Below are 17895 nucleotides of genomic sequence, written 5' to 3' on the forward strand. Positions count from 1 at the left end.
GTGGTGGATGATGATTCTCCACATCCCCCAGAATTTCTCGATTGGATTCCCTAAAACCCCAGTCGCCCTTTGAAAGAGGGCGTACATAAGGTAGTTCTCCCTCCTTCTTAGCGTGTCTTCGTGATGTAGTGGTCTACACATGCTGGGCGCGTATTCCAGAGGTCCGTGGTTCGATTCCCGTCGAAGGCATTGCTCATTTTTCAAGTCTCCTGCTTTCAAAAAATACATAATGTCTCTACTATACAACGTATCACATTTAATAATTAAAAGCAGTTATGTGATACAAACGCCATAGGTTTCAGTGTTAAAGTAAACCAAATTGTCCCTACACCTTCTTGCGGACATGTGGGGGACGCGCGCTCCGCCCACTTATAAGGTCCATGTTAATGAGCACTTTTGACATCAGTAGAGTCGTATGGGCCCTAATGAAGTAAAAAAATTCTTTTTATGCGCTTGAAGTTTTCGAAACCAAACTCTGTTACTGCACAGCATCGTTTTGGAATGCGGCAGGTTAAACAGCTATTATACAGCAATCTATTTAGGATTGGAACAGCAGTTGGCCCTCTACGACATACTAAAGCAAAGCTCTAGAATGCTTGCCACCAAGAAGTTCAGTGTTAACAGCGTGTAATTGTTCCTTTTGGGAATATATAAAAGATCGAGTTTTGGGACAATATTAAACCACGCATCCTGCAGCTGCTACACCTGTCGACAAAGACAAGCTCTTTGGTATGAATCTAACTTTTGCATTGACATCTGTCAAGAGTCACTGTAATCACACATAGAACATTTGTAAAAAAAAAATCATACATAATCAAAATGTCACGCATCTACAGCAGAGTCATACATGGAACATATTTAATTAGTCCTGTAAACTTCAGGATATATTTTTTTAACCATGTAACTTTTTCAACCGTGGCATAAAAACTCTCGGTTCCTGTAAAATTTGATATACCTGTTTCTTTTTCGGCTACCTCTGTATTATGCACAATCAATCTCTTGCTTGCTTTTCTTTCATTTCGGTAAGTTTAGTTGTTAGAAACTACAGTAATATATTGCTGTAATGAAATTTTAAAAGTTTTTGATAATATGTTATTACAATATTTTGTATCCTATCTACTTATGTTTATAATTCTACATTTCACTCTCCATCGCAGCTGACTTGTCTCCTGTGTGATACATTGCGATTTAGTGCCATTGAATTCAGATCAAAAACAGAGTGACTACAGCCAGGATATTGAGATAGAAAAGAAAATCTTATTAATGTCATGAAAGCTTTTCAGAAATAGTTTCGAAAATATTTTACTTTCGAAAGTATCTTGTTATATTTTGTAAATCTGAATTATCATCATGAATTATTTCATAGGGATCAGATTATTTTCACTACAAATAGCAATAAATAAGTATAATGATCTTACCTTGTTTACTAGGTTCAGACGAATAACGCTCCAACACATTTCTTATAGTCTGGGGCGTAGCACATCTTGAAAGGGATATCAGAGCTGCTATACGGATTTCATCTTCTTCATTTATATTATTGTAGATATCGAGCAGCTTTGTTCTCACCTATATAGATACCAATTTTCATAAAGATTCAAAGTAATCTGTAATTTCGTAAAGCGCACTTCCAATTTTTAAAACATATGAAACTTCCATTTTTTAAACATATTAACACTGAATAATTATTTTCATTAAATGCATAGTCGTTTCCTTGGAGTTTAGGTACATCTCTTTGTGGAGAAGATATGCAATCTAAACTGTACATAAAATACAGGGTTGTAAATGAATTTTAGGGTTATACGGAATTTATACTTACTGCGCCTATTATAATTGTGAAATGTAAGAGGCCTATTCCAAAATTTCGTGGACTTGCAAAATTGTGCTCATTTTTTGGAAATGATGTTTGTGACTGTTGCTAACTAAAATAGCCTGTGTCGTGCTTTGTTAACCTTAATAAAGCCAACACATTTAAAGACATTTTTCCATCCTCATCTCGAGCCTTCGTGGCATTAGGCTTCGTAAAGTCCTAAGGTTTATTTTGGTGTAGGAAATGAAACAAAAAATATCCAGGATGTCTTCGTCGGGATTCCAACTCCGGATCTCCCGACTGCCAGCCGTAAGTCCTTCCAAGTATACCACGAAGGTACGTGGTAAATGAAGGAGAAAAATACCTTGCATTATTCCCCACTTAAAGGGCGAATAGGAAGGCAGGAGGGGGGCAGTCAGTTAATCCAGGCGATGACGAATAATTATCCTCCACATTATATTTCGAGCGCCAATTGGAGAGCCATTAAGTTTATTTTGAAACAGGAAGCAAGAAAAATTCGCAATACGCTCACCCGGATTCAAACTTTAGTTTGCCAGCCGGACGTACTTCCAATTATACGATGAAGGTACGTGGTAAGGGAAGAGAAAGATCTTTACAGTATAATTGGGAATTACGTCCACTATCAATTAGAAGGTCCGAAGTTGGAATCTCGGCAATGATTTTCCTGACTTTTCATGTTTCCTTTTCCAAAATAAAGCTAATGACTCTATAAGTAGCACTCGAATTAAAATGTGGTGGACGATAATTCATATAAATTGAAATAAATCTAATGGTCCTACATTCTCAATTGTTTGCCCCCAATAAAAGTTCAGTTGTAGTGAGCATCAAAATGGTGGATGAGAAGGAAATTCCCCTTCAGAATATCGTTAGGCTTAATATGGAATGATGCCACGGAAGCTTTACAGAAAATTTGAAAGTATTCAGAAAAGATTTTTAACTGTGCTTCTTTTTTCTTTAATTTTTATCCCAGAGTGGTTTTAACAAAGAAGAGTTGGATGTTTCGAATAAACATTTTCCTCTCGAATAATATTCATTGTAATTCAGTTATTCTTTTATGGGATACGTTACTCTTCAGTCTACAGTTTTTGTTACGATATCATTTTAATTTTCGTTCTCAGTTAACAATTTTTTTATTTCATAACTATAACTCTCTGAGCTGAAAGAGGTCTCATAAAGTAGTTTCATAAAATTTAATAGCAAAATCATAAGCATTTTAATTAAATATGAATTAATAAATTGCACGGATTTATAAGTTTAAAGGTTAAAGTCATTTTGCGTTATTTTTCTTAATAGCATAATTTTTTAATTAAATTTGCATAATAGCATATTAATTATTATCAATTAAATGATTCAGCTTAGTAAAATATTTAAATTCCCTTAATGGGTATTCTTTCTGCATTTGGAAAACACTATATCAAAACGTAATCTATACTATCTCATCTTGGATTCGTGACTATTCTCGAGCGATTGTAAGGGTCATACAGTTTATCTGGTGCTTGTGAATCATTCTTTCAAACAACAACCTGATGTTAGCAATGATATGAAGCCGCAAACTGCAAGGGAGTTCACTGAAGCATTTCGGGTACTACCCCATGAATGCATTTTTAAATTTAAAAGCAATCAACAGAATGTTAAAAAATGAGCTTTTGCAAACATTTTAGTATACGTGAGCAACTTATTTTTGTGTATTGCTCAGAGATTTCTTCAAAATTTGTGTGTTTAATTCAAATAGTTCTATGCTCACTGATCTTTTAGAAACTTTTGATTACAAGATAATTCTTTACAGCACAAATACTGTGTAAGGTTTATCCTAAGTTTTTAACAGTTAACGTTTAGTCTAAGCCACTTTCCTGTCGCATCTTAATTTCAGCTTACAATTCCCGGCCAAAGTGTGTTTTTAGAAGCGCGGTTAAATGCAAATAAAGGAAGAGCAAGTATTTAAAGCTGAAGTTCGTTAGAGAGCCAGAGATTCTGAGCAGCGCGCGTTCCACCTTTTAGGTAACTCTCTAAGTTAATTTTACGATCGGCCGTAGTTTAGGCCTTTGATAGCTTCACCGTTTAGTTAGCGTTAAGGGGCCAACTCTTGTAGATTCTTGATAGCTTCGGCTATCGTTTTAGTTAACTTTAATTAAGCTTTATTTCTTTTTAGTTAACTTTATTTAAGCTTTATTTTAATATTTATTATATTTATTTTCCTTATCTTTAGTATTCTTAAGTTCAAGTCCAAGTGGAGGCTTTGCTGTTAACTCCGAGAAGAAGTGAACTGTTAAATTTATTTTGAATAATAATTTTGTTAATTTATTTTGAATAATTAACCCTTCGTACGTTTACATTTCCATCCTTTTCACTAAACGATTATTCGCTTATCGATTCTTAAGGTTCCTCATTTTTAGTCGTAACTTAAAGGTTGGAATCTTACAATTGAAACATGAGTGTCTTAGGTCACGAAATGTTTTAATTTTTCATCTGTCTACTTTGGAAATTTCTTTTTTTTTTCAATCAGAATATTCCTAAAAACAAATTATAGGAAGAAATTCAACAAGAAAATATTAAATAGATGTCTTAATCGAATCTCCAAAAAATAAGAATATTTTAAAAATCAAAAGGAACCATTCAGTCTTGTTGCCTTAATATATCTTTCTCATTTATGTAATTTGTATAGAATTTATATATCTATAGTCGCAGCTGTTTTGCAGTGTAAACTTCTTACTGAGTAATTTTTCGCAAATACGAATTTAAACTGTCGAAAAGGATTCAGTTTAAATTTTTTTCATTAAATTGTCTCTAGGGGGCTCCCAACAAGATCGGCATTGAATCTTTGGAAGCCGATGAAATTTTAAAGGGGGTCAATGATGATCAAGGAATGATTGGGGGTCGACAGTTGAATATGCACAGGAAATTGATCAACATAATCAAGATCCCAAACTTATTGATAGTTAACTGTTTATTGATACAAAGCTATTTCATGTAGTAAGGAAAAAGTGATATAAAATAAAAATTAGAGAAGAATTTATAACAGTTATCCAACATACTTTAAAAATCAATAACACTTTTTTAATATATAAATTTTTTATTCAATAAGTGAAATATAAAAAAGTAAAACTCAGGAACATAAGAAAACATAACCAAAAAAAAAAAAAAAACGAAGAACGCAAATCTTCCTCAGATATATTGTTGCCTACAAGCAGCTTGCCTGCCAGACGGTGGGAGTCTATTGCGGCACTGAAAGGCCCGGGTTCGAATTCCGGAGAAGGCATCATGGGTGTTTGTATATGTATAGTGCCCGTGAGGCATGAGGGCACTCTAAATATGCGGCGAGACTAAAGTCTTCTTGAGAGGTTGGTGGAAGGCCCTCGGTCACATCCCCCACGGGATGCTCGTCATCTGCATGGTGCTCAAGGCTCTTCTTGCCAACCACAGGCGCAACCTTGCACTTTTGCCACAATGAATTTAGTGGGCTTTTTCTGATATTGCTGTCAAACAAGTGATATAAGTCACAGCAACAACACAACACACAAGCAGGTTGCAAAATTTAAAAGAAGATACTGTTGTTCACTTTTAAGAGATTGAAAATTTGAATGTGGTAGCGTGGCTCACAGAACTGCTGAACTACATCTGATCTTGATACTATGATCCAAGTACAAATCTTATTCAAAACACATGAGTATACTAACTTTTGGAATTTCAATGTCATCCGAGAGAAATATCCCCAATTAAAAGTTGCTACCGAGCCAACATCATTGAGTTTTGCTTACCTTAGCAAGTGGAAGCAAGTCATTTGAATAATTTACTATGAAAAACAAGAAACAGGATGAGTCTCTTTGAAAGAGGTAATTTAAGAATTAAGGTAAGAAATTTTATGCCGAATATTTAGAAAAAAACATTGCAGTAATATATCAAGCTCAGGCAACCTAATAGTCAAAATCGAACTTTTGGGCAAACGGAATCTGTGATTTTGTTTGTGAGAACTTTTTTATATTTGTAAAAATTAAAATAATAATACTATAAAAAATAATAAAACATAAATTTTATGAACCATTTTTTAACTTCTATTTATAATCTTAGTCTTATTATTAGCTTTAAGTTATTTTATTCAACTTTTTCTTATTTTTAAGTTCTTATGTGCAATTATAAGTATTATGATTACGTTGTGTGATGTATAGCCTATAGAGAAATGTAAGGTCACCGATGAAGAAAATCATTCTTTTAAAAGAGAGTGATGCAAGAAAAAGATTGAGAATCTCTGCTTAATGGTTCGCGTAAGTGGCTGGTATTCCGAACCTCAAGATGTGGGTTCGAAACCCATTTAAGGCGTGGTTGCTTGTGTCATTTTGCCCCCTTTTCGCGTGTGTAATATCGGTCGCATTTTGTCGCACCCTAGGGTATATCGAACTCTAAACAGTTTTCTAGAACCCTAGATGGCAACCAGGCTCATCGTACTACGCCTGCATGAGCAGAACAACCGAGTGTTCTACTTCGCGTCTTTGTGGGAGAGACTGGAAGCTCCACCAGCGAGCTAAAGAGATGGAAATTTTGTCTGCCGAGAACAGGTGTGACGGATGCCAACATGGGCGTTTTTGACATCTCTGAATGTGCCACTAACTCGGAAATTTCTTAATATTTTTAATTGTGTGTAAATCATAATTTATGTCTGTATTAATGCGTTTTGATAGTGATATGAATAAAAGGTTGATGTATCACTTCGGCTATCTTCCTTGTGCCAGAGATATTTACGACATCACAGGCAAAAGAAATAAAATTTTTAATGGAGTTTCCGCCTAGATTAGCTCGAAAAGACACAAAAGGTATGCGTTCTGCACATTCATTCCCAGTTCTGAAAAACATAATTTAGTTATGTATTGCTTATAAATTCGGGAAACCTGTTCCCAAAGTAGAAATAGCACATCAGTGCATTTGATAGCACGTCAGTATATATCAGTTTTAAACACTCAAAGTGTTTTTTATATATCTAACGAGATATTTTCCTTTTGTGGCACAGTGGGTTAACACTTTCTCGTTTCATTTAAATTTTAAATTTCGAAACTCATTTCCTTTAAATTTTAAACACATTTTGTTTTAAATTTTAAAGCTTTTTAACAATAAGGAAAAATACAGTGTTCTGAATTAGTTTATTCGGTAAGAATGATGTAGTTATTGTGTTAATGGAAATGAATTATAAATAAATAAAAGTTACGAGCGGAGTTTATTGGTAACGGACTATTCTCTTATCTGTCTTGCGGTATTGGGTGAAAAGAATTTATTACTTTTCTGTTCTCGATAGGAAATATATTCATAAAGGATGTTTTTTTTTTTAATTTATTGCAAATGGGAATAAATTCAAAATGAATTATGTTCTTTTAATATTTTTATTTCTAATGTGCCTAATTTTGTAAGAAGGAAGAAAACAAATTTGTGTTTTGTGTACATCTGACATTTTGTTTGATGTGTATTATTTGCTAATAACTGTTTCTATGCATTTAATTCTTGTTTGTTCATTTTTGAGACAGATATTGAGGAAAAGGCTTCAAAAGATGTGAAAGTAATAAATTTAAAACAACTAATAACAATGGCAATTTAAAACAACTAATGGTAAATAGTAAACTAGTTCTCGGATTATGCGCAGGGCTTGGCATACGACATTTAAAAATGAGCCTTTTTGGCCGCATTCAATCATAGCGGAGCGGGGCAATAACAGTATAGTTGAAATTATACGTTTCTATGCGCAAAAATCTATCATAAGAGCTGGGATAGCTGTGTGAATGAGTTACCATTTGCCTTAAGGTCGGCTAAACATGACACGGCAGGAAAGACTCCAGCAGAATTTCACCTAGGAAGAAACCTAATTATCTCTCTGGATAAATTATTTTTTGTTCAAAAGAGAGCCCCAAACTTTAAAATGTATGATGAACAAAAGTTAATAGATGAAGCCATAAGAATTCCAAACACGGCAAGAGGAAAGCAAATGTATACTATGAAATTAAAAGGCAAGAATTTAATTACTATATGGAAGATAAAATTCTTAATTAAAACATTCATTATAATGCGCTGGGGAAGACAGACTGGAGAAGTTTTGCCCACGGTTTCTAGTACCATATGTGATAATAAAGTTTGGGGAGAATGCAATTTATGTAAGAAATAGAAATGGGGAAGAGACAATAGCTAACAATGACCAAATCAAGCCGAATTTTGAGAGAGGAGTGAGATGCAAATGTTTAAAGATGAAACGCAACAATAAAAGACAGAACCAGGGAAGAACAACGGCAGAGTAGCATTAACATCGGAAATATAGTTCCCGACAAAAGAGACAGAGAATCTCAAGTACTGAGGAAAATCCAAAAAGATTAGGAATGAAGCCAGACACTAGAAGGAACAAGACGCCAAAGAAGTAACCGAAAGTTAGAAGATCCAGGAGTTCCTGCGAACGACCTAAGGACAACCAACGCATGCTCAGAGTGTGGAAAGAAATTTAAACGCCTGTTTCCAAGGAGGAACGATGGGCTCCTACCGAAGTTTCTAAGGAGGAAGCTACCGGAGAAGGAGATTCTAATTCCGGCAGAGAAAGCCGCGGAAGTTCCAGCGATCCGGTTTTCCTAGGTTCCAGCTGAAAGGTCCAGCAGAAACTTGAAGTCCGACACAATATCATCAAGCTACGAAATAGCCAGCAGAGCCAGAGAGTTTTCAGGGACGGGGGAAAAAGCTAAAATATTCCGAGAAATAGACTAGAAGAGGAAAATTCAACCAGAGAGGTGAAACTCTGCTCAGGAGAAGAATTAGAGTGCGGCAAGCAAACCTGTACCCTTCACGGGAGGACTTCGTGATCAAGTGAATGGAGGAATTCCAAAGCCCCAAAAGGTAAACGAAATTTACTTTTCTTCGCAGATCCAGTTTCTATTTTATGCCGAAAAGTTCAACAGTTGCTGTTTATTTTAAATTTTGCCTCAAGCAAGGTAATTCAGTTGTTCTTTAGCAGCAAGAGTTTCTGAATTTAAATACGTATTTATGCGCACTGATTTTAAGCTAGCCTAGAAAGAGAAATTTTGTTTTAGTCTAAGAGACTGATGTTGAGGAGAATTTGGCGAAATTGTAAAGTAACTTTTTGCAACTTATGTACATATGATCTAAAGTTTAAGCTGAATTTTCTTAAAATACGAGTAATATATTGTAAATGAATGTTCGATGTAGTGCGCCTAATGTTTTAGAGTCGCAAACGTTAAAAGGGCTGTTAATTTGTGTAACAAGGTAAATTAAATGTTTGCATAGTTGTAAGAATTTTAAATCTTGTCGTGTAAATGAAATGGCTAAATATAAGCTAGCAAATAAGAGAAAATCAAGTTAAAAGCAAAAGCTAGCGGTATACATCGAATTAAACGTTAGGATCTCCAGCCAACACGAAAGTTTAATCATCTATTTTGTCAATGCATTAGGTGCAGTTTTGAAATTAAGTTGTTTCTGAGGTCTAGTGAGTCCATGTTTCTAACATGTAGGATGTGAGTTAGACGATAACTTTGCTACACTTATACAGATGACACTTGCACATACATCGCAGTACATTTTACTGAAGAGCATTGAGGAAGAGACATTTAATTAGAATAAATAAAAATGAATGAAAGTTCTGATAAAATTGTGTGAAAAGATTTGGAGGAAATGTTTAAATAGGGAAAGAATTTCAAATCAGAACAGCTGGCTTGAATTTAATTCATGTAACTTGTGTTGAATTCCTCTGCAAAAATTCTTTTCCTTCCAGATGGCTGGAAGGAGATCAGTAGTTGATTTCACGTGAATGTAAATTGAAGAAAAGTGTTTTATGGAGATCCAGCTCTTTCTCAGATAGAGTTGTAAGATTAGCTTTAAGAAAATTGTAACTTCTATTGCTTGTAAGAAGTTGGTTAATGGTTAGTTAAAATTTAAGGATCTTAAAACAATCATTAAAGACCTTCGTTGTGATTATATAAATTCTGGCAGGCAAAGTTGTAAAGTATTTATTTATTTCCTCCAAACAGGTATTTTATATTAAGTATCTTTACTTTCACTTTCCCTTTCCGTTTTCTTGCCTGAATGCAAATTTTTAGTTCGCGCGTATTCAAATGAGATAGAAAGAGACAGTATTTAAAGGAAGGTTTTCGTTTGATTAGACAGAAAGGCATTCCGCCTACTGAAGCCGCGTTACTAGTTGATATTCTACGATAGCAGTCTGTTTTCGACGTTGCTTTATTCTTGCCAGTAATGCTTATCAAGACAGTATAGGTTTGAGCCAACTTGCGAGCTAATAATTTTCTACTTAACCTTTTGCTATCTTACGGCATAGCTTAGTTTTAATTTGAAATTATATATTTTTGATTTACGCCATAATTGCTGGCTGGTTTTGTAAGCACAAGAAGTGACTTCTGTTCAGCTGTTAGAGTTGTTAATAAAAGGGTCTCTTACATCCTTCTCAGATTTCTGTTTGATTAACAAGACACAGCGCTAATTCTATTATATCTACAAGAGTCTCGTCTTAGAATACGCTTTTCGAAAAGGTGAGATTGTATAACTTTCAGAGCGAAACTTAAACAAATTACGTGTCTATAACTATTACGTTTGCGTTAATAATAAACTGCTACATAGTAATACACTTAATATTTTACTTCGTTTCAATTCATTTTGAGACTACATACCTCTTTAGAACATGGTGTCCTACGGAAAGCTTCAATGGCTGCAATTCTGACTTCATTGGCATTCGATGATTGATTAGCGCAATGATATAACTCGTTTGCACTCTGGCCGAAGTAACCCAAATTTCCGAAAGCTTTCAGAGCTGTTGTTACCTGAAATAGAAATAGCTCATTATATATCATTAGTATTTTCCCATAATAATGCGATGAACAGAGGAATTCTTAAAAAAGGAAAGCAAATTTGCGAGGAAATTTTACATGAGATATAGTTTAATAGTTGATGATTGTACTGAGAGCATTTTCCTGAAAACACTTTACAGGCAAGGGGGAGAAGATAGTTTTTTAGAATATGTTCCTAAGCATTGTGAAATTTTAAACACCAGGAAAGAAGGGTTTACTAAATTTATTAATTTTCGTCTAGTAAAAACCAGTTACTTCTCATAACTAAGCAAAGTGATTTTCTAGGTTTAAAATATCTTGCATTTACATAGTTTTGTAAAATGATACGCAACTAGATGAAATCTTTATTCTTATTTCATAAAATTTTAACAAGAGAAATGAATCGATATGAATGGGAAAGGTTAACCTGCACTTTTTTCTTATATAATACAAATATAATATTTCGTATTTGTTAAATTTATACAGATTTAATATTTCATATTGTCGCTTCCATGTATATTAATAAAATTTCTATCTTAGCTATGGAATAATAAAAATAAATGTATAGATATATTTATGAAGTTATAAAATTACTTTAAACACATAAAATAACCTTCATTTTTTTTAAACATAAGAAAACCTTTATTATTTGAAATACAAAACTTAAAAGTTCCGTTTCCATCAGTGCGTTGCGAACGCGTGTGAGAAACGCATACTTAACTAAAGAAATTGGTACTTTAAAAATATAGAGCAACTGTAAATAAAGGTTCACAATATGCTTGTAATACCGCTGACTGCCATGTGAGATTGTATATTTTTAAAATATGCCTAAATTTGAGGAGAAAGCAGGTAATATATAAAATTTTAGTATCGATTTATTCCTTTTTAATTTCTTCAGGTCATAGCTGGATAATTTATCAGAAATCTCGTTTGTTTTAAAATGCACTATGCGCAGTTATATTTTATGCATAATCCATAAAATATTATTTTTAATTTAAAAATGTTTTATTCATATCTCTTTTTATAGAATAAGTTATAAAAATAATCTCTTTTTATTTATATATATATATACATACATTAGGTTAAAGAATATAGAAATATTTAATTAATTAATTCCTGCGCTTCTGCTGGAGGGAACTGAATTTAAAAGCAATTATTATCGTGTTTTTTTTTTAATATTTAGGGCATTAATACTGTCTCATGTTAATTGGTAGTGAAAGTTTAGAGCTGGAATCATTCTAAAGTCTGAGCACATGTATGTACATTCACATAAAAGTGAAGCGAAAATATATATATATATATATGTACCGGGGGCATGCTTTAAATTCGCATTATATAATTTTCAAAAATTTTTGCGGGGAAAATTTAAATAAATAAGAGCATAAATAAAACTCTATATTTAATGCATATAATAATAGAAATAAATTATAAAACACAAATATAGATCAAATCGGAACAAGAAGCTAAGAAAGTTGCAAATGGGGTGGAAAAAGCGTATAAGATTCGAACTCACGACTCCAAAAGTTAAACCATGTTACCGTCAGCTTTACCACTAAGCTGTCATCACACGGGGACGGTATGCAGTGTTAGCTTATATATATCATAAAGTAAATGAATTCTTAAAACTAAATTTTTGTTTCTATTTCAGTATGCTATTTAAAAAATTCACCAGAGTTTGTTCTTCAGCTTCTAGGACAGTTCTTACAAAAAACATTATCTTTTAAAGTGGCGTTGCGATTCAAGTTAAACGGGCTGCTAAAAATATATTCCATGTGCTTACAAATATATGTTAGCCAAAATGGTACATTTATAAATAGAGAAATACAATTAAGACACAATAACACGCCGAACAAATACTAATTCAGAAGTCAAACAACAAAAATCAGCGTTATATTTTCAAATTTTCACAGTTTGCAACGAAAAATGCATGAAATCAGACAAGCAATGCATAATATCCAAATATGCGAAACACAAACAGAACTTCAAAATTGCAAAAAAGTACTTACCGAAACCCATGCAGTCACAAAATGGTGGCCACACCCCGCGCAAAAAAGGAAGCGAAAAATAAGCCGTTTTCGGTTCCGAAACACATACAAACGCAAGATGACGAAAACCACGTGGAAAAAAGAAAGCAAAAAACAAGCCTGTTTGAAGCTTCTACAATTAAGACCCAATAACACGCCGAACAAATACTAATTCAGAAGTCAAACAACAAAAATAAGCGTTATATTTTCACATTTTCACAGTAAAATTTGAAAATATAACGCTGATTTTTGTTGTTTGACTTCTGAATTAAAGAAATACAAATTTAACATAATGTTTAATGCAGTGGAATATTTAAAAGGCTAATCAAATTTAATTTATAATTAACGTTTTTAGTTTTTACCTGTTTCAAAAGAAAAAAATAACAAATCTTTTAATGCCATATCTGATTTGCTATAGCAGTTTGACAAACAGACGCTCATTTTCATTAAAGCTAAATGTGTATACAGAACTAGGAAATAATTGTCAGGACAAATTTTGCTATTTCATGGACTTGGAATTATAATTTTTGCGCCTGATTTTCTTGAACTGAATTTCTTGAAAGCCTGATTTTCTCTGCGAACTAGTACTGTAGTTGCAATTATCTTATTTTCTTTAACTAAATTCAGCTGATTGCTGTCTTTTTCAGCACGCAGATTTCTCGCTATAATGCTAATTCAGAAATAAGTATTTTTTAGCAAAATATTCTTTCCCTAAGCCAGAGTTCATCGCTACTTCTGCCGCCATTAATTTTTGGTGGCAACACCTGATTGCTCCTTTTTCACCACGTGACGCCAACGCATCTGCAGACATACGGATAGAAGTTGAATATAGTAGTTGAACTTCATCCGTCCGTCATCCGCATGGAGGTAGGAACCGCATGGAGGTAGGAAAAGTCTTACTTCCTACCTCCATGGTCATCCGTCACCGCACATCGGCCGTATTGCAGATGTCAATCAGAGTGAATTCGCTCGCTGATTGGAGAAACGCATACACAGCAGTGGAAACGGGCCTTTACTCTAAAACAACTGGCTTTCGTGAGTTCTTGACTATTGTCACAACTCGGGCTAGAATTAAGCTTGAAGAGTTCGGCGCATTAAATTCAACAAGTGGAGCAACCTGTGATGAAGGGACTAGTTTCTTCCTAATTTTTCGCATTTATTGAGAATCATAAAATAAAACTATCGGCAATTTTTTTAATGAGCATCACTCAGGCATAGTACTCGCGCTTCATATTTATGGAACTGCAGAAAACGAATTATAATATTATAATTTCTTTCGGTCAAGAAATTTATTGGGCAATAAGATTATTGCAATCTTTATGAATTTTATATTGTTAAAATGTTAAAATTATATTGTAAAAATCAATGAATTTTATATTGTTAAAATCTCGAAGTTCTCTAATAAGCAATGTCACTCCATCTTCACCGTTGGCAACATCATGGATATTCCGAGAAAATATTTAGAACGTTTTACATTCTGTTTTCATTTTAAAAACACTTTTACCACAGTTCACAACAACAGCAATAGATAATGAATTAATATAGAACATGAATATATTCTATGTTCATTTTAAAAAGACTTGTATACTATTTCCAGCTTGATTAAGAGACTGACAATGCTAAAATATCTTTAATATGTTTTTAAACTGCCTGGTATCTATCTTCCTTACATTTTAAATAAGCATGCATATAATATCTACGAGTTTCATCCGTGCTAACTATGTACTTAGGAAGATTTAGCCTACTAGTAACCATATAATGAAGTTTCATATATATTAGTTTTTAGGAGAATTTTTCTTCTTCGTATCCTTATCTCATTTGCTTTCTCTAACGGTTTTTAGAGCACTAGTCTACTGGCACGCATGTACAATAGAGTACAAAATTAAGACAATTTACAAATCATGTCTATTTTTGCGAAAATTATTGAATCAAAGGAACTAATAATCTCGCCGAAAAATTATGCAAATATTCAGAATTGAATATATAATCGTTCACGTCCGTGTCTGCAGAGCTGCCATTCTTAAGGAGATATAAGCTCACGAGGGTTTTTTGGCGTTTTGTGATTCCCTACTCCTCCACGACATTCACCGAGTGTCTTGCAAGAGTTTGGATAAATTTTATGTGGTAATGTAATGTAATGTCAGATACAAGTACGCTGCAACCCTCCTGACCGATAATAATCAGCCTCATGGTTAACGTACCATACTCAGCACCAATTATATGGTATCAGGTCAAATAAGTAGTCACGAACGTATGGATGACGGAATGAGATGGAGAATTGTTGGTGGATTGGAAGCAGACCACTCACACGCAAGTGACTACAGAGCTCAATTTAACGCCCATTGTCGTCTACAATTTGTGGAAACAGTTTCAGGACAATAGATGTCTACCGAGAAGACCTGGACAAGGTTTACCGAGCTTCACAACAGCGAATGAGGATCGTTATTTGGCACTTTCAGCATGGTGACATAGGATTACAACAACTGGAATTGGAGTTTCACAGTCTACAATTGCCCGAAGGCTTCATAAGAAACAGCTGTATGCTAGAACACCCGATGTTTGCGTCTTGCTCACTGCAGCGCACAAAAGAGCACGTTTAGTATGGGCAGATATGTGTCTTGGACCAGACTTAAGCGGAGCACCGCGCGTTTTGCAAATGAGTCGCTTTTCAGCTGGAGATTGATTCCCGGCAAAACTTCAAAGAAACTAGTACATTACAAAATCCCGGCGTAATTGCAACCGGAGAGAGTCTGGAATACAATACCCTCTCTCCTTCACCAAGGAAAAAGATTATTACTGTGGTAAATGCATATTGATTTGAGCAGGCGTTATTTGAACAGCCACACATGTGTTTGACGAAGTGTCCCTGACTGCCATGAGGTATCGAGAGGAGATTTTAGAGTCTTTTGTTTGACTTTTCAGGGGCACGGTTTATCTTCTGTTCCTATTAATGGACGAAAGCGCTCGTCCACATAGGGCTCAGCTCGTCGACGATTAGATGGAAAGTGAGGATATTCGCCGCATATAATGGAAAGCCAGATCACTTGATATTAATTCTTTAGAGCATGTCTGAGACACTCTTGGGAATGCAGTTTCATCTCGCTCTCCCGCTCCGAGAATCATCCCAGAGTTGAAACCTGCCTTGCTGCAGGAGTAGTATTGACTGCCATAGGACTTCTCAAACATCTCAAATACCACCTGTCCAGTATGCGGTCACGCTGAAGGATCTGTCTAGCTGTGAGAGGGGACCACACCTCATATTATACTCATTTTCAATTCGATAACACAAATTTTGGACATCCTTGCACTATGAGCTTTACATATATAATCATGTGTACATAAAATGACCTCTGAACGGCACATCTCTTTCGCTGTTATAAATGTATATTCATACCAAATTTCTTTTAAAATCTGTCCATTAGTTTTTCCGAAATTCGATATAATGTGCAGATTCTCTTAATTTTGCACGCCAGTGTGTAGAGACATTAGGATTTTTTGGAAGCAGGCAAGATGAAAAATAAGCAATCGCGTTCACGGAGAATCGAACCACGGACCTCTGGAATAACGCCCCAGCATGCAGAACCACTACACCACGAAGGTACGCTAGGGAAGGGGGACAAATACCTTATATACTCCCCTTTTTAAAGGGCGACTGGGGTTTTCAGGGAACCCAATCGCCAAGTCCTGGGCGTGGAGAAACCTTATCCAACACCCTTTTAGTTCGGGCGCCACTGTAGAGACATAAGTATATTTTTGGAGTCAGGCAAGATGAAAAATAAGCAATCGCCTTCACCGGGAATCGAACCACGGACCTCTGGAATACCGGCTCAGCGTGCAGAACCACGAAGGCAAGTAGGGAAGTGGAAGAAATATCTTATAAGTGTAGTTATAGGTTTTTTCATTTGGTTTTCAGAGATATTTGGTTTATAGGTATCCATCCGTATAGTTCTACTTGTTTTAACGTGCATTTTCGCCTAAGGATAACCGTGCAGGTGAAATAATTTAATCTACGAGTACCCGGCAATTCAAGTTCCTCCACAATTTTTATTAATTTGTAGGCATAGTTCAGCAAGGCTGTCAGTCTAAGTGAGCACTTTACAAACCAAACATCTATCTCTGGTCTGAAGTTTATCAGGAAATTCATGAATATTAGAAACCTCATTAACATAACAGTTAGAAAACAATCATACATATTCTGCAGTTGTAACAAATTTTTACGTTCAGAAATGGTTTCGTTCACATCATTAACGATACGATTTACTCTTGCTTTTGTAGAAGGAAAAAATACATTACAAAGTTTGTTCAAGAATTTAAAAATATCGTGGGATGCACTTCCTTCATAAAATTTAATATATCACATTATATAACACATTCTTAGAAATATCCTTTTTCGAAAATAATTATTTTTGAGAAAGTAGGCATAGGTAGCATATTTTCATTATCTTCTGCTATCCTTAGAATTCTATCTGCCTTACAATTCTATAATTTCAAGGAAATTCTTTAAAATTAAAGAATTACGGCTTGTTTTATTCAAAATATAAGCTAAATTTGCTTCTTTTTAATAGTATTAATTAATTACAGCTTGATTTAGAATATGTGTAATTGCATATAATATGGTATAACTTAAACAATATTTAAGATACTACGTAATCGTTTAGTGTAAAAGTATTGGGAGCATAATATCATATAATTTAAATGGTGTTTTGTGATAGTTATGATAATATTTTAAACATAACTGAATAAAGATTAAGTATCATTTGTTTTATACTACTATATTTAGATAAATTTACAAAATTCTGCTTTTGCTATTTAGGCTCATAGGCTCACGCCAAAATGAATCTTAGCTATCAAAGAATCTTTGAGAGCTATTTGTAATCATTGGTAAAAAATCAGAGGGATGAAAGCAATTGAAAATGCTAAAATCAAAGCATTTTTAAATATTAAAATTATTTTATACATATCCAGTAATGTTATAGAATTAAACATTCAGTGTTAAAATGAAGTTCAGTAGCTTGTAGTTGAGACAATTTTAGTAAGCAAACCTACTACTCTTTTGGAAATCTAGAAATGCTATTAAAAGATTATTATTCTCAAGCCTGGATATTACTTCGTACACTTTAATTTATTGCTTTCAGTACCAAAAATAAAAAATCCCAACCTACAGTTAAATGACTTTTTCTTTAATTAATGCATTCATTAGCTTTTGATTTCAATAATGTTTTTGTAATAATCG

The 17895-nt window shown here is 34.1% G+C and overlaps 1 protein-coding gene across 2 annotated transcripts in view; it reads right to left on the reverse strand.

The window, feature by feature from the left end:
* LOC118181421 (apolipophorins-like) overlaps window positions 1-17895 on the reverse strand; it is a 149269-nt gene that overhangs the window by 104589 nt on the left and 26785 nt on the right. For both annotated transcript variants that reach the window (XM_085809892.1, XM_085809893.1), the window contains exons 10-11: window positions 10483-10632; window positions 1419-1566 (exon numbers count right to left, since the gene is read on the reverse strand). In XM_085809892.1, the coding sequence (XP_085666018.1) occupies window positions 1419-1566; window positions 10483-10632 (298 nt within the window). The remainder of the gene's footprint in view (window positions 1-1418; window positions 1567-10482; window positions 10633-17895) is intronic.

This window comes from Stegodyphus dumicola, chromosome X2, assembly GCF_044657685.1.
Source record: "Stegodyphus dumicola isolate Sdum_Otavi_A_Nest chromosome X2, ASM4465768v1".
Classification (NCBI taxonomy): Eukaryota; Metazoa; Arthropoda; class Arachnida; order Araneae; family Eresidae; genus Stegodyphus; species Stegodyphus dumicola.